The 22,431-nt window shown below is 40.9% G+C and overlaps 1 protein-coding gene across 1 annotated transcript in view; it reads left to right on the top strand.

Moving 5' to 3' along the window:
- The first annotated feature begins 293 nt into the window (after positions 1-293).
- Positions 294-22,431, top strand: part of SCRN1 (secernin 1) — a 37,704-nt gene continuing 15,566 nt past the window's right edge. Inside the window, exons 1-3 of the mRNA XM_061351022.1 lie at positions 294-435; positions 10,896-11,055; positions 22,023-22,204. Of these exons, the coding sequence (XP_061207006.1) occupies positions 10,897-11,055; positions 22,023-22,204 (341 nt within the window). The 5' untranslated portion in view covers positions 294-435; position 10,896. The remainder of the gene's footprint in view (positions 436-10,895; positions 11,056-22,022; positions 22,205-22,431) is intronic.

Raw genomic sequence — 22,431 nt, 5'->3', positions numbered from 1 at the left:
ATGCGGGACACGGATGCCTCTATCGCACTTTGGTGGCCTTTCCTTTGGCGCGGTGTTTGCGGGAGCAATCACCCACCCGGCAGGGCACCTCTCGCCCTGAGGGCAGCAGGCGCCCGCCAGGAGCCAGGACCGGCGCTGTCTCTCTAAGGGAGGGACCTGACGAAGGCCCCGGGCAAGGGCAGGCACGTTCCCCGCGGCGCAGCCCAGGCCCTGGTCGCGCTGTGCGGCCCATGCGGAGCTGAGCCCCACGCGGTGAAGGAGCCCCAGCACCGCCACCCCCCGGCGCCGCGGCACCGGCCGGGACTCGCCGCGCGGAGCGGTTCGGTGGCGGCTGCGCGCGCAGGGAGGGGAGGGTGCCGCGCGCCGCGCCTGCTCCTACCGGTAGGGGCCGCCGCCAGGCTGAGGGGAGCGGAGCGGAGCGTGAGGCGCGCTGAGGTACGGTACCCGTGCTGGTAACGCTGCGGGGCAGGGCGGCATCAACCCGACTCCTTCCTCCTCTGAGCGGCGGGGTCGGTGCCTTACTGAGCGGCCAGAGGGATGTGGGGTCTGCGGGCAGCGACTTGCCTGCGGGGCTCGCCCTGTTCGCGCCGGGCAGCGGCAGGCGGGCAGGGAGGGAGGGAGGATGGATGCCGCCGAGGATGGCGGGGAGGGATGGCGCAGAGCCGGTTTAGCGGTGTCGGTGCGGGCGCTGTTCCCCGGGAGCGATGTCCTTCTGCGCACCTGCTCCCGCGGCGGCTGCGGGAGGCACCGCACCGCCCTGGGCGGGGGCTGTGGGCACCGTATAGCATGGCTGCCCCGCGGGGGCTGGGGCCCTGGGGCTCGTGTGGCGGCCCGGAGCTGGGGGAAGGCTTGGTGTTGGGGCTGGCAACTGGCAAACGACGTGACCGCTGGCCCCTGCTTCCCAGTTTGGAGCCGGGCTCTACGGTCTCCGTCTTCCCTGGCTGCCCTCTCTACTAGCTGCTGCTTTCCCTTCTCTTTAAAGACCTGGCGTGGGCTGTATCCCCCGTTCTTTATTTTGAAGGTGCCTTTTCATAGTCACCTTGAAATCTAGATGCCTTCATGTACGTTTCTAAGCATACTGTTACGCTTAGGTAGGTATGTGATGGTTTCATGCTGCTGATGAGCAGACATACCTTCCTGCAGGAGTCTACAAAACGAAGATCTCTATTCGTGCTACTATAATAATACTAGAAGCTATGATTAACCTGCCTTAAAATACAAAAAATGTCTCCAGTAATGATAATTAGAAGCAGAAAAATCATATTAAGCTGATCTCTCAGCCAGAAGACAGCTTTGTTAGGGTCCGATTCTAGAAGTGCACGTATGTATAAATCTGTCCCTGTGAAAAATGTCTTTAAAACTGGGTAAAACCATCCATACCCTTAAGATGTGAAACTAATTATCCTAGTGAAGTGGTGGTGCTGCAATGCACCTGTTAGATTCTGTGGTGCAAATTACATGTGTATGTTAAATTTGCTCAATAGTGTAGAAGGTAATAAATACATGAACTTGTGAGAACTGGAGTATCTGATTCAATTGGCTATGGACTATTACTGTTTCAACTATTGGTCTAAAAGCTGTTTAGAATTGGAGTTAGGGATTTGAAGTACCTCTAAGCACATTGGTTTGTTTGTAACATGCTCCCCAAACCCTCCAGACAAACAGAAAGAGATCTGGACTCCTGAATTGTAAATATTTAGGAAATTGACCTCTGTGGACACAGTACTTTCACTGGTTTGAGATGAATCAGGACTGAAATTGACTTAAGCCATTCATAGTGCTGTAACCTTTCCCAGGTACTTTAGAACCCAGGGCTTACATAGACAGTCTAGACCCACACGTGTCATAGTAAGGTAAATGTGATGGATGGAAATCCTTTACTGATGTAAGTAGGCTTGGGCCTCCCCAGAAAAGTATTTCTGATGCTTAGAGTTTGAGATTTTTATGGTAACTTTGTGGTTTTTTTGAGGAAATTTGCAACTTTTTTCCCTCATAAAGTTGGGCATGGCTTAAGCTCCATTTATTTACTCTTGCCGACTTTGGTGTTTTTGGTAAAGGGTACTGAATTTAGCTCTCCATCCTCGCCTTCAAAAGTCATCAACCATGGATGCTTTATGCAGCTTGCGTGTGAGAAAGTGTGTTAGGAGATGCCAGTAAGAATTTCTGTGCTTATTATGGACTTGAGTTGTGAAGCTGGACGTTGTCTCTGTGGTATGCTGGCCTTCTCCTTGTGTAAATTAAGCAGATTGGGAAGTTGCACAGAATTGCTGTCTGTATTGCCTCTCTGTAAGGTACCCAAATGGCTGGTTTGTGCCAGTGTGTTTCATTACATCCTAACATTTGCAAACTCTGTTGCTCATATTGCAACACTTGCTGTTGTTTTAGGTTATCTTTTAAACTAAACTGAGACTTCCAGCAAGGTACTTTGCTTTTTATTTTACCCTTTGTTAGCATAACGATGTTGCTAATTTGAAATGACTACCAGTCAGTGTGCATTAGCCAGCTGTGCTTGGAGGTGGACAGTCTCTTATGTGCAGTGATGAAGGCCTAGCTAAAGCACAAAATTGGGTTATGCTGGATCTTTACAAAGAGAAAAGCTACGTGGCTAAGTGTTATGCACCACTTAGCGACTTCTCATTATGAAGTTGTGTGTTGTACAAAGATGATTTAGATGCCAGGATCCTAGCAAAGGTCCCTGCACCTGTGGCAGAAGCAGGAAAACAAGTGCTTCTCTATGAAATTGAGAGTTTTACAGATGTGACCTTAGGCTGTTGACTGGAACAGCAGCTACAAAAGGAACAGAGTTGTATGGCTGCTTGGAGACTTAATTAAGTGCACTGACATCCACTCAGTAAAAAGTCTGTATAAATAATGAATTTTGCCTGTATGTGCAGCCTGTGATGGAAATGAGACTTAAATCTGTTGTCTTCTGGGTGACTGACCCTGATTTGTTGTTAAATAGGACTGTTTTCATTAACATAATTCAGATTTCTTGAGGCAAAAAAAAAAGCTCCTATCTTTTTTTGAAAGCTGCCTACTTTGAAAGGTTGGGTTGGGTAAGGGTGTATTAAAATAGAACTGGTTGGTCAAGGGACTGTAAACTTTTATAGCAGCTGAAATCTTACCATTTGTTAGGACTTTAAATGCTGAAGAGTTTTAGCATGCTCATTTGATAGCCAGTATCTAATTTGTTAGATGGCCTTAAGGAATCTGGCAGCTGTTGCCAGGAATATTACAAATTTTCCCACATGCAGCAAGAGAAATATTTTCAGTTCCTTATAGGCCTATCATGCATTTGCTCAGTTAAATCACTGAAGGGGGTGTACTGCTTAGGGAAGCTTTGAAACGCAACTTGATTTTATGCTGATGTAGGGAATTGCTATGTCTTATAATTTAAAAATTAAAGTAAACTTAGTGGGGAAAAGGGCCGTTTCAAATCTCCGAGTGAAAGTTAGAGATGTTGCTCATTTTGAGCAAATTCTTCAGAAATTTTCAGTAGTTAATGGAGGTGGGAGGGAGGAATGGACAGAGAAGTGTTGAACATGCTAAGTTGCAGCTGCTGATAATTCCTCTCAGGTATCTTCTCAGACACAGTTTAGAGAGACAGAGACTGTCAAAGTTGAGAGTGGCACCTTCAAATTGTAAGTCGGTGTTGTCTGTTGGTGGTAAGGAAAGAGTCAAACAGTTTGACTAAGGTCTAATAATGAAATGTCCAAACTATAGGGACATGGAGATCTGGCATGGTTTTGTACTTTATATTCAGGAACAGTCTCTGCTTTCTAGTTTCTTGATAAATGCAACCTTCCTCTGTCCTGATAAGTCATGCATTAAAGCTGTCCAAATTGTCAATTAAAAAAATAACCTTTCAATGTTTCCCGAGATGGAAACAATATTATTATTGTGCCTTTCAGTTTGCTGTCTTTGTTCTCTGCCTGCAGCTGAATGAATTTTGCTTTTCATTTCTGTTTTTGGAAACATTGCTTTTCTGCAGGACGCAGAGATCACATGTCTCTATGTGCATAAGACACTAGGCTTGATTTGTAAATGGAAATATAAGCTGTCTCAGGCACAGCTTAATTTCAAAGCTAAAACAGGGGTTCAGAACAAAGAACTGAACCCTGAACAAAGTTTTCACAGTTCTAATTGACCTTTTTTTTCTGCCAGTCCGTTAAAAATATGGAAGGATTAAGAATAAATAATGTGTGGCCTATTTGATATATTCTTCCCCTCCTAATGTCTTGATCCAAATCTGAGGATCCTTGTTCAGATGCTGTCTCTCAGTTTTTCATTTTACATGGTTTTTGCAGGTTATGTCACTTTTATTTCTGATAACACTGAAAACAGGTCTTTAAATGCTACTGAAATAATTCAGAAGCATTAGCACAGCTGGGTTTCTGTTTTATAAAAGCCCAAAATATAGTGAAGTCATTCTTTAATACACAGAATGTCTTTGTAAAAGGTTTAATGTGCTTCTGGACTTCTAAAGCAGCTCAAATCTTTTATGCAATATAAATGTTAAAGAAAATGCTGTCAATCACCAACACTGTGCTCAGAACTTACCAGCAAGTTTGGCACCCTGTGTATTTCTGGTACATAAAGCGCCTGCTCCAGACCAGCTTTAACTGTAGGAGAGAGAGTGGAAAAAATAGGGTATATGATCAGACCAAACTCTTATGGAGGTCTGAGATGAAACCCCAGCATTAACCCTCCCACCCTTGTTTTTGTGGTCTCTTAAAGACCTGCACTATCTGGAAAACATGATGTTGATTATTGCCAGCATTGGCAATAACTACTTTGGTTATGTCTGTGTTTCAGAAAGCTCAACAGTTATGCCAGAAACTCTTGAAGACAGACTTTGAAAATGTTTAGATGAGTTTTTCTGATTTATCTGTGCAGGTACCTCACTAAACTAAATGAAAGCAAGGTGTAGTGTTCCTGGTTCCATCCATGCAGGAAAACTTGCTAGCATAGCTATGCTTAGTAATGAATGCAGCAGTTGTGCTCCTAGGTGAAGGTTTGGCTTGATCAAGCTGAAGTTTTGCCAGCTTCTGAGTCAAATCATATCAACACAAGGCAGATTTAACAGTTAAATTCTATGCATAGTAACATGAGGTGAATGCTTTTCTGTTGTCAGTGCTGACTGCTTGGGCTCACTGAATTTTTCTTCCTTGATATCTGTTTGAACGTTGTTTTGATTTCTTGTGAAGACAAGCTGTAATGGTGGTAGCTGACTTCTCATGTAATATCTTTTACTGATCTGGTATTGCTCTATGTGATGGTGACTGGGTATTATTAAATTCTTAGGCAAGAGACTATATTGGTGCAGAAAAAAAAAATCTGTGTGGTGTATTAAGGGCAGAACTTCTTGTACTTGTGCATCACTTAACATGTCCTAAATGGTGCCTTGTTGGGAAAGCAGTAGCTCTACACATAGGAATAACTACTTCAGAAATTTTTGTTTGGTGTATATCTTAGTTAACGTTAACAGTAAATCTTAATTGGCATTTCAGAAGCCCTAGCTAACCTAACTTGTATTAAAACCAAAGGGGTTTTATATATGATGTTAGGGGCATCTTTAGCTTTTCCTTAGATAAAGTCGCGGCGTATTAAAAGCAATTAAAAAAATGGGCAGTGTAAATACTGGTTTAGCTCAATAAGCATGAATAAGATTTCAAGACATCTTTTTTTTTGATCCTGTTTTCTCACACTAATCCTTTCTATTGCCCACTGCTTCCTAGTGAGTGCTCCATTTTCTTTATAAACCTATTGTTTTCTTTTCCAATTGAAAGAAAAGACACAGAAAATAACCTGCTGTTGGCAAAACCAGTTTTACTGGTTTAGAAATAAGCTTTGGAATTGCTCGAACAGTAAGTTATTAGAAGAGCTTCAAACCTAATATTATTAAAAAAAAAATAATGCTATAAGTAAGACATAGCAACTGTGAAAGCTACCATTGGCAAGCCAGTTTTCACATAATTTATAACTTCATAATACTAATATCTACTTTGTCCTTAAGATCTTTGGGGTGTTTTGGCAAACAAGGAAAATTAGTTGGATTGAAAAGAGGACATCTATTTGATATGGGACGATGAAGTTACTTTTCTGAGAAGTTATTGTAGCAGTCAAATTCTTGAACTTTATAAAAGATCATTTCAGTACCAAGTTGCAGCTTTGGGAGAAGCAGTATATAATGTTATTCTGAGAAAAAACCCACCCAGAAAAACAAACAAAAAGGTCTTGAGCAAGTCAGTATGAAAATCTTCCTGTCTTCACTCTGGTCTCTGACTTGGTAAGCTCAGAGTGCTTTGCTGTGGATACACAGCTATTTAAGTTTTCCAGGGTTGGGCTAGGGGGGGGAAGATTCCAAAACACACTGAATAATTTATGCCCATCCCTATTCTCCTAGGAGTGTGGCTTCTGTCTCTTGACAGCTGTGTTCATCAGGGGAGGATGGGGTACTGCAATTTTCCTCCATGTCTGTTGCTATAACAGAACTATTTGTATATTCCTTTTTTTAGAACTGAAAAATGACATCTAAATGAAGGTTTAATTAGATTATGTCACAATCTGTATGTACAGACTTAAAGAATAACAATTTTTTTCCTTGTTAACCACTCCAGAAGTCTGGTTGAAGGCAAATTTTGACACTAATAGTGCAAGTTGTTCTAATTAGATTTTGTGACCTGTCTTAATACACATTGGCATTTGTAAGATCCTCATATTGTGGAATTGAAAATACTCTAAAATGAAATGTCCTGGATCTTGCTATTTTGAACTGGAAGATTAGTATTTTGTGTCTATCAAAATCTGTGGGTTAGTTTTCTTGATGTGGTGCTAGGCAATAGCACTTACATGTTCACCCTATTTCAGGAGTATGGTCATGTTCACACATTTATAAAGGCCTCATAATTGTCATACCTGTTGTTTCAAATGGTGATGTTTGGAGCCAGATGTTGCCCAGTGCTCATGTGTTTTACCACTGACAGTAATGGTTATTTGTTCACAGAATTAATTTGGCTTGGCAGCCTCTAAATGAGGTTTATCACAATAAGAGACAAACTTAATCAAGGAACTTGTTAAACAAAACTTCATAGTGTCAGAACACAAACTAAGTGCCATAGTGACCAGAAGACTCTGAAAAAAATATGGCCACATGTAATATTGCATCCCTGCTGCAGTACATTTTTGTCAAATAAAAAGATAGCAAGTGGAATATATTACCTTGTGACTGTTGCTCAGAGCTGGTTTTGCAACCTTTGTGGAAAGTGGTTCTGGGTCAGCCAAGTGTGGTGCGTGTTAACTATTGTGAAGCTGCAGCAGCATTACATTGTGGCATACCATAACATACAGTTCTTTGGCTATTTCTACTGCTTTCATATGTAGAATGTATGTAGGGTTTGTATATAGACTGTATGGTCCCTGTTCCTCTTAAGTTGCAGTGGCCCATCCATGAGTGTAATGGTCTGCAAATGTAGGGTCTGTTGACATACAGTGTAGATTCACCTTTGTTTACACCAACATGTAGGCCTGAGAAAATCAGGCCTGTGTGCTAACAAGCGCTTTGGTAATGAACAGTTTGAGTGGGTGTTCTTTGAGATCTATTTGCAGTTATTCCCAGTGTTTTCTAAGGTTTTCAGGGTTGCCTTTCGTTGGAGGAGCAAATAATCTGTGAAGAAAGAGTAGGGATTAACAGTGGGTGGTTTTGTAAATTAGCCTGATTTGTCAGAGGTACTGTGGAGGAGGAGTATTCTGTTCTTCTTGTAGATGAAAAATGCTTGTTCGCTATTGAGTCAAGATGGCACCTTGTGAGAGGGCAAAGAGGGTAGCAAATGTGTGAAATTGAGAATGAGGGCAACCTGAAGTTGAACTAAGGAAAAAAGAAAGTTAAGTAGGCAAGTAGAAATGTCTTGCTTAGATAGGCGGCTACTAACAGACTGCTTTAGTTAAGTGATGAAAGATGAAGTTCAGTAGTTTTGTGAACAAACAAGCTACGGGTGTATCTGAGAAACTGCCATCCTTACCATATTGAAAATGAGCCAAATGAGGTTCTAGGAAAAACTGCTACCTAGCAAACTGAGTAGAGTTAAACTGTAGTAGATGGCTAGCTAACTAGCTTCCTTCTCTAGAAAAATGATTTAAGGTCTCAGCGCTAACTCTTACGACAGTCATGTTTTCAGTATAAGGTTTGCAGTGTTTAACTGTTATATACCTATCCCCGCATGAAATATGCTGAACTCTAGCTACAGTGTAGCTTACTCATACTTTCATACTTTAAAAGTGTTAACCAAAATGGCAGTTTGGTTTTTTGTTTAGTAACTTGGTATATTTAAGGGACAAAAATAAAACAAATCCTCAGAAGATAGGCTGAGAAAGTTGGGGCTGTTCGGGCTGGAGAAGAGAAGGCTGCGTGGAGACCTCATAGCAGCCTCCCAGTATCTGAAGGGGGCATATAGGGATGCTAGGGGTGGACTCTTCATTAGGGACTGTAGTGACAGGACAAGGGATAACGGGTTAAAACTTAAACAGGGGAAGTTTAGATTGGTTATAAGGAGGAAATTCCTCTTATTTAGGGTGGTGAGGCACTGGAATAGGTTGTCCAGGGAGGTTGTGAATGCTCCATCCCTGGCAGTGTTCAAGGCCAGGTTGGACGAGGCCTTGGGTGACATGGTTTAGAGTGAGGTGTCCCTGCCCATGGCAGGGGGGTTGGAACTTGATGATCTTGAGGTCCTTTCCAACCCTAACTATTCTATGATTCTATAGGTACAATTGAGGCTGCTTTATTCCAAGGAGGACTTCAGGAGTCTGTAGAACATTAGATAGAAGTTTTTAATTTTTTTCTCTGCCTAGTTTAGTCTGTAGGTATGTGAAAATCTGCCTTGCATACCTTCCAATTTGTTCAGTAATACAGTGCTGAAGTTTTCCCTCCCATCTTTTTAAGCCTATTTACAACTTCATGTAATAAAAATTAGTATTAATACTTTAAACTTTCTCTCTAGGCTGTTGGGTGTCTAATGTATTTCAGCTGCCTTATATATTTCAAATACGTCCACTTAGTTAGTGTTTAGAATAAAGAAAATATTTCTTTCGAGTACTGAGATCTGTAGTAAGCCTGCAAGTTATTCAGGATTTTGGCTGGTCTGGCAAGGCATCAGAAGACAAATTTAAAGCACTAAATGATGACTTATCTGAAGGTAGACGTGACTTCGTAGGGTGCTGGAAAGCAGTTATGTTGACATCGCCAACACAGCAAAATAAATGTACATACTCTGAATAATTCATAACAAAACACTATGTGATTTCATTAGTATTGAAGCTTGGGCAAAACTCCACATGTTGCATTTCAGTTTAATCACAAATGCTTTGATGACTCAGAAGTGGTAAGAGTGGTAATTGAAGTGGGACTTTGTCTTCATGTCTGTCTGCAAGACACTTACCTAAAACAAGTATACTGACAATGGTAAAATACCCAAGTCTGCAGGTACGTGTCCTCTGCTGGATGCATTCTCTCAGCTGAAGCCATTCCAGTTCATAGTAGCTTGTCCTATCTCACTGTTCAAAACTCTGCTTATAAAAAGGGGTTGGTTTTTTTCCTAATGCACTTCGAACTCGAATGGCAACTTATATATAATCTTACCTAAATTAAAAAGTCATGTCAGTTCTCTAGACAAGTCATCATGCCACGTTGTGTTGGTAGAGAGCGCCTTTAACCCTCGTCTTCTCTTGAAGTTGTTTTTTGCAAGGTAGGGCATCTGTGTGATCTGTTCATAATCTATAGGCAAACTTTTAAGTGTGTTCTTCCCAAACGATTACCACTTTATGGGTTATCACCTTAATCCAAAAGGTATTCTTTCTTTGGGTTAATATGGGAGGCCTGCTGTTCTGTGAGAAGTGTGTGCTGAAATGGTACTGCTCAAAAAAAATAAAAATAAAAGGTCAATTTGAATGGTTTGAAAGATGTGCAAGTTAATTATCAAAGCAGCTTTCCACACCCTCCCCCCCATCTTTGTCTTTCAAATAAATTAGCAGCTTTTGAGGGGGAAATCTTAACTGTATTGGTTTGTTTTTAAATGTGTCAGAAGTTTTCCTGAGTGGTGGAAAAAATAGCAGATACGGCAATACACACAAGACTTCCTACTATAGTGTTGTAATCCTGAAACAGTTTAAAGTTTTTATTTATATGTTGTCATTGGAAAAACTTAAAATCTTAAAACATTTGTGCTACTCTGTAAGCACGTTAAAGAATATTCACATTAGCCTGCATAAACAAATAATCAGTTATCAATTAGCTTTAGGTAAGGGCAGCAATGCAGGCAAACCACAGACAAAATAAAGTGCAGTTAGTGCTTCAGGCTCTCTCTGATCTGAGTAGATAAATTGACAGTTCTTAATATAATTGTGTTATATCTTTGTTCAGTTTCCAGTTACACCATTGTCCTCCTTCAGGAATCCCTCAAACTTGTTTTCTCTTTCCTTTTTTAAAATACCAAGCTGCATGGGAGCAGAGAGTAAATTATTTATTCTGTGTCTCTGCACTTGTCTGAGTCAGCAGAATACATATAGGTCATGTGTTCCTGAACAGCTCTGGTGCAGAATATCTTCCTTGTGTGGCGGCTGAGTAGGCTCTTAAGGTACAGCTATCTTTTTCACTCTTCGTTATTCCTTCACAAGCCTTGGCTGGAAAATGTCTGAAAATTGCTATTATTTTTTATTTTATTAAATCCAGAGAAGCTTCCTGTGAGCTAATCTTTCATTATCATTGGACAATCAAGTGACAGATAGAGGGAATGCGTTATCTCTTAGCTGCAATAAGTAGCGGTAGACTGAGTGATTCTCTAATGCATGCAGTTATGAATTCAGCAAACACTAGTTTTGTTTACTCTTCCTTTCCTTTTCAGGATGGCTGCAGCTCCTCCAAGTTACTGTTTTGTAGCCTTCCCCCCATGTTCTAAAGATGGGCTGGTGGTGTTCGGAAAGAACTCTGCAAGGCCAAGGGATGAAGTACAGGAGGTGGTCTACTTTGCTGCCGCAGAGCATGATCCAGGAAGCAAAGTTGAGGTAAGGGTGAAATGTTAACGTTCAAACTGTCAGAAATTATTATAATTGGAAGAAATGAATGCTGTCTTGTTTTCCAGTCAGACTGTGGAGTCCTTGTTCCCTTCACTCAAACCTCTCTTAAGTAGAGAACAGACAAGATTTTTGAAAGTCCTGAAAGTGAAACTCAGAGTGCAACTTTTTTGTTTTTTTTGAGGAAAAAGCCACAATCCAGAGACAGGCCAGACTTTTTTTTTAAGGGAAGAATATTCTGGCTAACTGTAAGTTAGAGCAAATTTTCAAAGTTTGTTGCTTGCCATATGACTTGTTCTTCATGGTAGTTGTTTTAGAATTATAATGGAACCTGACTATACTATGCATGCAAAACAGGTAGTCAGAAATCACTGCCTCAAAAGAACATGTGCTCTAATAAGGCAGAGTGAGGAGGAAAGCAAGAGTGTCAACTCTGTAAGCTTTGTACATACAGTTGGCTTTGACATGTTCTGCAGCTGAGGCACCTGCATCATGGGCAATTTTCGTACTGTGGCTTCTGTCTGTATCCAGGCCAGATGTGGAATCCTGTAGCTGGATATTAATGCCATGGATGCAGGTTGAATGTGACCCTGCTGGAAGTAATTTTAATTATAGTTTTTACTGTAGCCTCACTTTAATGATGGAATAAATGAAAGGATAAGCAGATGTGGAAGTGTGAAGCAAGGGGACAAATGAAACAAGAAGACGGGAAGAGGGGAAAGTGTGGTGAAGAAGGAATGAAGAGACAGAAGGGAAGATAAAGATAGGTGCAGGTAGCTAAAAAGCAGAGGACACAGAGCCTGATCTGCACTGTCAAGAGCGTTTGGAGTTCACAGGTTTGTGCTCTTCCTGGCAGCTGGGAAAGCAGGAGCTGTGAGGTTCCCTGTGTTCAACTTCCTCCTGTCTCTGTGCAGAAGGCTGAGAATACTAGGTGTTCTGCACCAGTTAGTGACTGTCATCCCTACAGGTTCCTTATGGATAGAATTGTCACTTCCCCAGAGGGGATCCTAAGGCAGTTTTAGTTCTGTATTTCAAGTGGGACAGCTTTCAAATGTCAGAGGGCTTGTTTGTTCTAACAGTTAATGTTCTCTTGATTATTGTTTCTACCAACATCTTTTACAACTCATGCATTATTAAATGGCATAATCGTGGATAGGAAGAAGTCCTCTTGGACTACTAGAAGCACTACTTGGACAGTACAAGTAACTTGCTGTTACTTCTAGTGCTGTATTGGTCACACCTTGTAGACTTGTGCTAGACAAGAAGAAAACTTCAGAGTAGTTCTTTTTGTTTGGTGGTTGTTTTTTTTTTTTTTTGTTTGTTTTCTTCTTTTTTTAAGGCTCTCTTCATTGAACTGGCAATGGAGAGAAATAAAATAAAATAAAATACAATCTGTTATTATAGAAACATAGAATGGTTTGTGTTGGAAGGGACCTTAGAGATCATTTCGTTCTAACCCCCTGCCATGGGCATGGACACCTTCCACTAGACCAGATTGCCCAAACCCCCATCCAACCTGGCCTTGAACACTGCCAGGGATGGGGCAGCCTCAGCTTCTCTGGGCAACAGGTTCACTTCAGCAACAAGTTTCTCACCACCTCCTAGTAAATAATTCTTACTGTGGAAGATGAACTTCCAGAAGCTCCTCTTGAGTGTTTTTATACTTTGGATAAAAAAAGGATACATTGTAAGAACTTAATGTTAGAATACTTGATTCTTTTGGTCTTTTCGCCCCATATTTTATTCTTTGGTAGACTGTCATAATTTGATGAAGGATTTAATTAAGACATATATAATCTTATTACGATCCCTCTCCCACACCATGATTCACCAATTTAATGCCTTTTATAGCAATCAGTCATAAACTAACTCTCTTGACAGTCTTTTGGAAGCAAGGAGCACAGTCCTTTTGCCTAGCACACTGCCATTTGTAGATCTATTCTGCTACCCAGTACCTTCAAACCTCCCCCTTAAATGTTCAGTTGGTTCTTTATTAATGAAGGTGAGGTTTGTTGCAATGTGGTGAAGGTGCACTTTTAGAAAAGGGACAGGAATGGACAAATACATTATTCTTTAAATAGGGGCGTAAGCTCTAATTAGCTGGGTCATTTGGCTTCTGCTAGTCCGTGCTACTGCATACTTTTTCATTAGCTAGCCTGAGGTTTTCCAAGGATAGCGGTATGCAGAAACTTATACAGGCTTCAGATATTTATTGAAATTCTTCCCGTTTCCTTTAACTGCTCTCCTTTGGACAGATATAAGCATAGATTTATTTGTTATTTCTTCGTTAAAGTTCAAGATTTCCCCCCCCACCTGCAGAGAGTAAGTGTTAGTCAAACAAGTCTAGAAAATGCCAGTGCTGTGGAGTAATTGTCTTTATAAATAACTTATTTTTTTTATTCTATTTTCAATTTATTTTCTTTTAGAGCTGGCCACTTGAAAGGTCTTTAGAAAAATATTAATCCACTTTGTAGGAATTGTGAAAAATTGACTGATCAGTAAGAGCTCTACAAGTTTTAGGCTGCTATGTTTGCTTCTAGATTTTGCTGTTTTACAAAATAAGGACACTAATGAATAAGAAGATTGAAATTTCAAACATGCTTTGTAATAGCATAATAGAAGTAAGGTCTTCAGTTTTGCTAATTAGCTGAAATGTATGTATTTCTCCTGTTGTATGGTTGTGTCTAAGACTACTCTTTGTTTTAGAGCAAATGCATGTATACCTATAGGCAGAGCTTGTGCAAAGTCTGTTAATTCCATGTGTGCAGTTAGTAGTACCTCTGAAAGTTACAGAAAGCTTTAAGGAAGGTCTTGAATTCGGCTGCCTCATGTTTTTTAAGAATAAGGCGTGCAACACTATATCCATTTTATAAACAAACTTACTGTCAAGTAATTAGCTAATAGAGTGAAGAGGAATGTCAAAGTTTCTAGATGCAGCCTTTGACATGTTCAGAATTATTACGTTGTTCTTTAAAACCTGTCAAAACTGCCAACACTTCAGTTATCATTGGGTTGGGGTATTTTTGCTACAGTTTTCCTTCCCTTGTGTTTTATAAAACTAGCTAAGCAGGCCTGCTATAAAGGAATCTGGCAGACAGTGCTATATAGCTATCAGCTGGTTTGTGGCAGAGGCTTAAACATGGGAATTCAGTCAATGCTGCAAGTTGTTTTAAGCATGATCTTTTTGGCTCAACCTACCAGACAAGTAACCCTGCAGCTAACTCATCAACATAATTCCTTCCCTTCATGTCAGCAGATTCCCAAGACCCCAGACAATGGGGCTTTTCATTAAGGTCTGTTCTCTGTGTGACAACTTTCCAACTTTCTCAAAAGTTTGTTCTTGCCTTGCATTGTAATTTTGCAGTTTCAGATGCTGATCAGCGCTTTTCCTCGTTGTAGTGATCAGTCTAGTAAGCTTGTTTGTGCAGGTCTGCTCCCTTAACCATAAATAGGGGCCTTTTTTTGAATTTCTCTACTAAAAGTAAGTGTATCCTTTCTTCCCCAGATGTGGATTTTAAGAGTTTTTCATGTGTTTGCGAGGATTCAGGCTGTATTCATGTGTATTAAGACAGGTCACTTGCACTATTAAAGTAAAGCCCTTTATCTTGTTTTTAAGGTAGACTTTACTGACTAGATTTCTGTTGTTCCCTGGTAACCTGCTGCTTGCTGTGGTTTTCTTTCTTCTTTGGGAGTCCTGAGTGGGTGACCTTTTGTTAGCTGAATTTTCCAGGTCATTTTTTTTCTTTTTTTCTTTTATATCAACCTCACTTTCTTCTGATTTGAGCTTTTATCCATGATTTGAAAATAGTCATGGTTGCTTGTTTCAGTGCAGAGCTGTAAAAGCTTTTCTAACTTAATAACATGCAACTTCTGGAGGAGTGGAAGTGGGAAAATAGAAAGGATGTTCTACAACAAAGTCTATCAAATTGTGGAATATGAAATTTTTTCTAATATGTTGGTATCAAACCTCTTCTGAGCTCAGAGTCAGCCCTCTGTGGGGCAGGAGGAATTCTGTGTTCTGTAAAACTTCATGGTGCAGTTATACCTGAGTGGTTTTGGTTGTTTGGCTGTTACTTTTTTTTTTTTGCTGAGGTTTTTCAGAAGAGCAGGAAGATTTTTTTGCTGTGTGTTGGTCTGAGCACTGATACAGAACTTGAAGCTAACTGAGGGGTCTCTGATGTTGCAAGATGATATAAAGCTTGGAAAACAGACTTTGAGTGTTTTAAAGCTGGCTTTGTGTTACCTGGAGGTATCTTAATTCTCCTATTTGTAACTAAATCACCAGGCATCATGCTAGTGCCACAGTTTAATTCTGGTATACTTCGGTTCCTTGTTATGCCAGCTGTTAGGGTTATTTGCATTAAATCTGGGGGTAAGATGTTCAGAACCTGGTAACAGAAGCCAAGCAGCAGCCTAATCTATTGAGAATTTGCTCCTTGGGGAGCCTCCAGATTAGATTGACAGTGCCACTCTTAACAGTCAAGTTACTGCAGCTGTGACCTTGAATGAGGCACCCCTGCACCCCTGCACCATCCATGGGTAAGTGCTGCCTGGCAGGAAACGTTGATGAAACACAGCAGTGTTTGGTGCCCATGATGAAAATTTTCATTTACTCTATATAGATAAAAAAGGTTGTAGTTTAAAGAGTTACAATGCTGAGAGAGTTTAGGTACCTGCTTTGTCTTGCCTCTCAGTTGAGACCCGATAACTCGCTGTATAAGCAGCCTGTCTCATGACCAAGGCAGATGTCTTGCATCAAGCCACCTTGTTTGAATTAACCCTTAGACTTTGCACAGAGATAGAAGAGAGGCACTATACAGGCAGACAGCAACTAATACAAGTGGTTTCTGTCTTCAACAGAGTATGTTGCTTGGCTAATGGGGGCTTTTTCTCTGTTCTGCTCCACTGCAGGTGGCTGGCCTTTAAACTAATGTGTTTGACTTTGCTTTGAAACACAGTGCATGGGTTGGCAGCATTTCAGAGGTAGAAGCCTAATCTCTTGGATGTTTCTGCCCTCCCAAAGACTGGGTTTTTTTTTTACTGCAGGAGTGCTGCTGCTTTGCTCCTTTCTGCTACCAAAGCAAAACTGGTTAACTTGGACTATTTTTTAACTTCTTTTTTCTTGCTCTCTTTATTTTTTAAATTGGAACAAAGAGGAAGAGGAGGAAGAGTGCTGGTATTGTCTGGGGCAAAAAAATTGCTGTCTTCACCCAGACTATTCACTTACTGCAAAACAGATGTGTGAGCAGGCATTTCAAAGTCCCCAATTAAAGAAATCAGTCCTAGGATACCTGAGAGCTCCAGGGATATCTCTGTGGTGAGCTTTTTGTAGCTTCTTTGACATCTGTTTCTTAATGGTTTAAAATACTGAGTTGATAAGCTTCATACTTATTTCAGTTTTACTTTTGCTCATCACCCAGATTTGTAACATAAAGAACAAGAGGTGAATTGACTGCTAAATCAACGCTGTCTTCAGTGAGTATTCTCAACCTTGGGTGCCTTGCTGCACTTTGTGGCATTTTATTTTTTTAAAGATTTTCATATTAAATTTTGCTGAGCACATTTCTATACTATGGCTCCCCTGCCTGATACTCCTTGGTGGCTTGATAGAGTAGGTTAGAGTAGGTCAGAGTAGTTCTGCTTTTGGACAGGAGAACTGCTTGGCTTTTTCTAGCTTCTCCAATTCTTTTCTAGAATAAAATCTATCATCCTTACTCTTCAGGATAAATGACACTGCTAGATTCAAATTTTGCAGTTATCAATGAACAGAAACAGCCAGGAACAATATGCAAATATAAAAGTTTGCATAAAGTGTGCTAGGTTCTTCATAAAAAAGGAAAAACTGTTCCTAATTCAAAGAATGGGTTTTGTTCTGTATTTCTATACCTAGTAAATGCCGCTGCTGTTTATATCTGGCTACAACATGAGGATGCAAGTACTAGCATAGCACGTGTCTTTGAAAGCTGTATACCTGAGGATTCATCCTGCCACTGAGACACTTCTGTTCACCATTCTGGTTCGACTACGTGACTTCTAGAACTAGGGCTGACTCCTTGAGATTACTCAGCCTAGATGTATCCTCATATATCGGTGTCCCCTCCACCGCAGCACAGCAGTTTTGCTGCTAGTTTTATGATACCATGGCCGTGCTTAATGGGTGCTGTAAAGTCATCCAGGTGTCTTCCACTGTGTACTTGGTGCTGGTTAAGTGCATAAGCAAGCAGTGCTAAGAGCATCAACTAGCCACTAGCATTGCATGCTACTGCTTGCATGTTTTTCTTTTCAGAGAATGGTCATCCCCTGTCCTTTTAGCTGTATTGAATTTTTTTCCTGTAAATAAGCAGCAACACAATTGTTTGTAAAACTCATTCTGTCAGGCGCATCCACAGGGACGTGGGGCTTTATTAAGCAACCATGTTTTATCTTTCCAGTTCCCACTATGGTGGGAGGGCCCATGTAGCCCATGTCACCTCTGGAGTTGCCTCTATAGACAGACCCCGCCAGGCTGTCAGTCTTGATGGCAATGGAGGCAGCAGGCTGGCAGACTGCCTTGTCGCATTTTTGCCATGTTAAAAACAGCCACAGTGCAACTTATTGAATTACTGAAATAGCACAGATATTTTGTTGTTTTCTAATATGTGCTGTGATACAGCAGTGCTTGAAGTGGCTAAGCAAAGAGTTAATGCCAAATTAAAGTCTGGATCTGATGAGAGTGGTGTGGAGGAATCTCCTCTGCGATCTAGAATTTTATGGCCATTCTTCAAAGATTATTTCTTTCTAAAGCATTCCCTGACTATTGCCTTTGTTATCCAGGGCTGAAGCCTGTGTGATTTCACTGATATTTCATAATGACCTGACTGACAGTGCTAGGAATTGGGCTTCTGCAGCTTGGGTACAGTAGAAGCTGCACAATAGTTTCTTTTCATTAATGAAAGAAGAAATCTCTTGTGCTTATAACTGTTGTGTCTGGTTTTGGAATACCTCCAACATATCTGTATGCCTTGGCTAGGGTGGGAGATCATTGGTGCCTTGTACTATACTTAGAACTGCCTTCATAAGATTCTTTTCTTGATATACTGTAAGTGAAAAAGTTTTCAGCCTGCTCAGTTCTCTTTAAAGTCATTGGCTTGTTCTCTTGTATGTGAAGTCTGTGTTTGTTGCTTTGAAATTTCCTGTTGGGAATTTATTGTCACAGGGCATCATGCCAGTTATGCTGCTTTCAGGGCTGGGGTTCTAGCAAATGAATGGAGCCTGACACTACTCACTCACAGCCATTACCACCAAATGTATGAGTATTCTTCTGGTTTAGCATTCATACTTAAAGAAAAATGTTAGTGTTAGGACATGCTGAGGCTGGATGCCTCAAGAATTTTAAAGACAGGGTTCATAGCAAGCAGAATCACAGCAGTACCTTATGTCCATTTTATTTGTCATTGCCTAGTTTGACACTGCTCTCAGCGGAACAGGATGCTATGCTGTTGTGCTGGAGGGATTTGCCAGGTCGGTGGGGTGCAGGAGAGAAGACAGGGAGGTTATCCTTTGTGCTTGCTTCTGAGATCTTGTCATCATCTGAGCTCTAAAGATCTAGTGGCCAGGGAGGTATTTTGGTGGATAGGGCTGTCTTTCCCCACTATTTCCTTCCATGTTTGCTTCCACGTGTGCTGTTACAAGCATACGTTCTGATTTCTGTGGAATAGGCAGCAATGGTTTGTTGTGCTGCGCATGCAGTGACTGGCTTTGGTTGAGCTACCTTTGCAATTGATGTGTCTTGGCTACAGGTGGATAGTTAAGTTCCTCTGTTTCCTACATGAAGATATTCTTTTATCTGGAAGTTTATGATGTTAATTTAAGGGGGGGAAAGGGGGTGGAGTTGCAGAGTGGGAGGTTTGTTAAAATGAATAATCTATTGTCACATCTGGACCCTAGTTTTTTGATAAGCTCATACCTGTTAGCAGATATGAACCAAATGCCTGCCTTAATACATCAGTCCTGTTGACTGCCTACTTTTCTGCTTACTGGATTAATTAGTTCTAATGGGAAGGTAAAACCTTATCAAGTTTTTTTCAGCAATAACCATGGCAAAGGATTGTTGAATAAGAGTCAAGACAATGGTGGTTCCACAAAGCCTGTCAGCTGCTATCAGACTGGAATGGTTTTCTGTTATTCAGGTCTTCTAAGGCAGTTTATGTAAGTGAGGTTTGAACACTGTGTACATAAGCTAATGTATGGAAGCTGAAAATAATATGGAGATATGGTCCATGTTTGCTTATCACTGGATTGGGGAATGTAAAGAAGCAGTTTAGAAGGTGACAGCTCTATTCTGAGGTAGAGAGGCTTCTGAATGGTTTCTGTCATATGATTATGTAGTTACAGAGCAAAAGCACTTTTTCCCCAGAATGCTCTGGATCCTTCAAGCAGGAGCAAACAATTTTCTCTTTCCCCTTTCTTGACTGCTACCATTGACAATAATATCTCTATCATGAATAGCAACATTGGAAATGTTTGGCTCTGGAATGAGGCCCCAAGTACTCAGCAGTTGGTAGCAAGGATAGCCAGAATGTTTTGCAGGGAGAAGTCATTCAGCACTTTTTTAACCTAACTATCACTTTTTCAGTGTGTTTTCATAATTTATTTTTTTCTTCTGGAAAATCAGAACAGCAGCATAAGCAAGCTTGTATAATAGGGCTATTCAGCTAAAGAATGCTATGCACGTGGGGGTTTATGGAGTACTAACATCTCTTCCTTACTGTGCCTTGGTTTTTGCTCTCTGCTGCAGTGTGGGGAAGATTCATGTCCTGAATGGCTCTGCAGAATGGCTCCAGCTAGCTGACCACCTGTGATGAGATGCAGGGAGTCCAGTGCTGTGCAGGGACTGGTGTCTGCCTGGCTGCAGCCCTGCCTCCTGATAGCTGCTCTGGTCACATCTTCACATGTAATGTGGGAAGGTGCTTGGTCCAGCCCTTTTTCTTGCTGCTGCAGCAGCAATTTTGCATGTCCAGGAAATATAGTTATTCTCTCTTCAGTCACACACATGCTTATCCAAACAGCTCGGACCTAAAGCTCTGAAAAAACTCAGTATATCAAAAAATGTGATTTGCTTGCTGACAGCTCAGCTGGAGAAGCGGGAGTCCTGATAAGAAATGTCTCCTCTAGTGTGGCTGGGTTAGCAAATGAAGCCGAGGGTGAACTGTATAGTGTTTTTTATTAGTCGGATCATAGCTCCTGGCCAGTGCCAGATGTTGTTCCACCTCAACAGATGAAGAATCTGCCTCTACGCAATCATAGTGTGTTACTATATAAGCGATTTGGTCAAACAGCTTGGTCAAATATTAGGGATTTTCTCCACCAAATACAGCAGGTATTTATATAAGTCCCTGCTGGGGTCTTAATGCCTAAGCCAAAATCAAAATCAAGCACACAGCAGAAAGTAAAAGGGAAGCATGTCCCTACTCTATTTTTAATGCCTTGGAATGAAAGAATTCCCCACCTTTCTTTTTTTTAAACGTGTGTCCTCTGTGAAAAATCATCCTCTTGTTTCAACTGTAATTTGCTTTATAAAAAGGTGACAATTTGACCTGTTTGCACACAATTACTAATGAGGGTGGCAAGCTCATTTCTAGTGTCCTTCTTGCATGGTTAGAGTGAAGGACTGTACAAATGCCATTTCTGATCAAAGGTGATCTGTTACACATTTTAATTGTATGCTAGCCTAACTATTACTGTGAAAATCATTGCCCAGAATTAGAGGCTGAAGGTGATCATGCTGTGTAATCCCCAGTGGGGGAATGACAGGTTAGGGAAAAAAGAATAGCTTTTCATTGCTAATAATCTTGGACTGATTCCTTTGGCTTTAGGTTCCAATGTATTCACAGTATGTGTTTTCATGGCAAACAACCTCTAGTCCACTAGTCCAGTCTACTCATCCTGCTTCCTTTGATACCTCTGACCAAATATTCCTCTAGAAAAATGTTGCAGATTACTTCCTGCAAGGTGCTACAACAGGAATGCTGGCCGCTAAGAGTGTCTCATAAATAACACAGACAGCTTCAGCTTCCTCAAAAGAAAATTCTGTGGAGTTTGGTCCTTGAACAACACAATGTGACCTCAGTAATAAAATGTAAAACCCATTTTTTTGGCTTGTACAAGCCAATGATCTAATGATGGCTCAGGCTCTCTTCCATGCTGTCTGGGAAAACAGTGCTTGTTTTTAAGTCCAAAAGCAAGGGAAAGGTAAATATATTTGAAGGATAACATAATTTATTTCTTCCTTGCAATTTCAATGACTTCAGCCTTCCTTTGTATTTTTAACGTAGAATACATTCACATAACTCTGATCACATTTAAAGTAGCAGAAACATCAGCTTTAAGCAAAAACAATGCCTGTGTTTTATTTCCTCTGACTGCTTATCAAAGCATTCCATTTAATCTTTTCAAGTCTTGATTTCCACCCCCACCCCCTTTTCTACTGGCAGTTTCAGTCCTGGGGGCAGCTGCAGGGGAGGCAGCAAGGAAGAGAGTGAAGCCTTCTGATGTACTTTATCCAGTTACCATTGTTATACTGTGTACTTAATAACATACTAGAGATTGTGCTTAGGTGAGATGGTATAATGGTTTGATGTTGTTGCTATGTACAAATGTGATCTGTGCTTCTTTACTGTAACAGTACAGTCTATCTACCTCTGCTTGCCGCTGATTTTAGCATTTCTGTTCTGCTTGACTCTTTGAAGCCTGCAACTACCAAGAGAGATGTATTTTTCCAACTTCTGCAATATAAGCCTGTAAAGGTTCAAATATGACAGTTAGATGTTGTTTAAAAAGTTCCCTGCTCATACATAAGACATGGACTTTTTAAAACAATGTGCTCTGTCTGTACACAGAAGTTTTGTGTTACTTCAGTCACAGCATTAGATAGAGTGCTTGCAACTGGTTTGCTTTTTCTCTTCCTGCTCTCTCTGCAGTGCACATATATTGAGATTGAGCAGGTGCCGAAGACTCACGCTGTTGTGCTGAGCAGGCCTTCCTGGCTCTGGGGGGCAGAGATGGGAGCGAACGAGCATGGAGTCTGTGTAGCTAATGAAGCCGTCGTAACCAGAGAACCAGCTTCTGAATCTGAAGCCTTGCTTGGAATGGATCTTGTCAGGTGGGTGGCTTACCAAGCTGTGACCAGCCTTTCAAACACCAAGGATTAGATGGTAATGATACTAGATAACAGCTTTGTGGCAATGATATCGGGAGATTTTAAAATTATATAAGCAGACCTGTCTAGACAGAGCTTCAGACACAGCTGAGTTAACACTTAAAATACTTTGAATCTGAGTTTGGCTCCCAAATATGTACTAGTCTAATGGAGGTTCATTAAACCTACCT

The sequence above is a fragment of the Neopsephotus bourkii genome, unplaced genomic scaffold (genome assembly GCF_033783945.1).
Source record: "Neopsephotus bourkii isolate Nb327-2 ecotype Australia unplaced genomic scaffold, CSIRO-AGI_Nbou_v1 NB_549, whole genome shotgun sequence".
Taxonomy (NCBI): domain Eukaryota; kingdom Metazoa; phylum Chordata; class Aves; order Psittaciformes; family Psittacidae; genus Neopsephotus; species Neopsephotus bourkii.
Note: the sequence above shows the minus strand (reverse complement) of the source record. Positions and strands in the feature narration are given on the sequence as shown.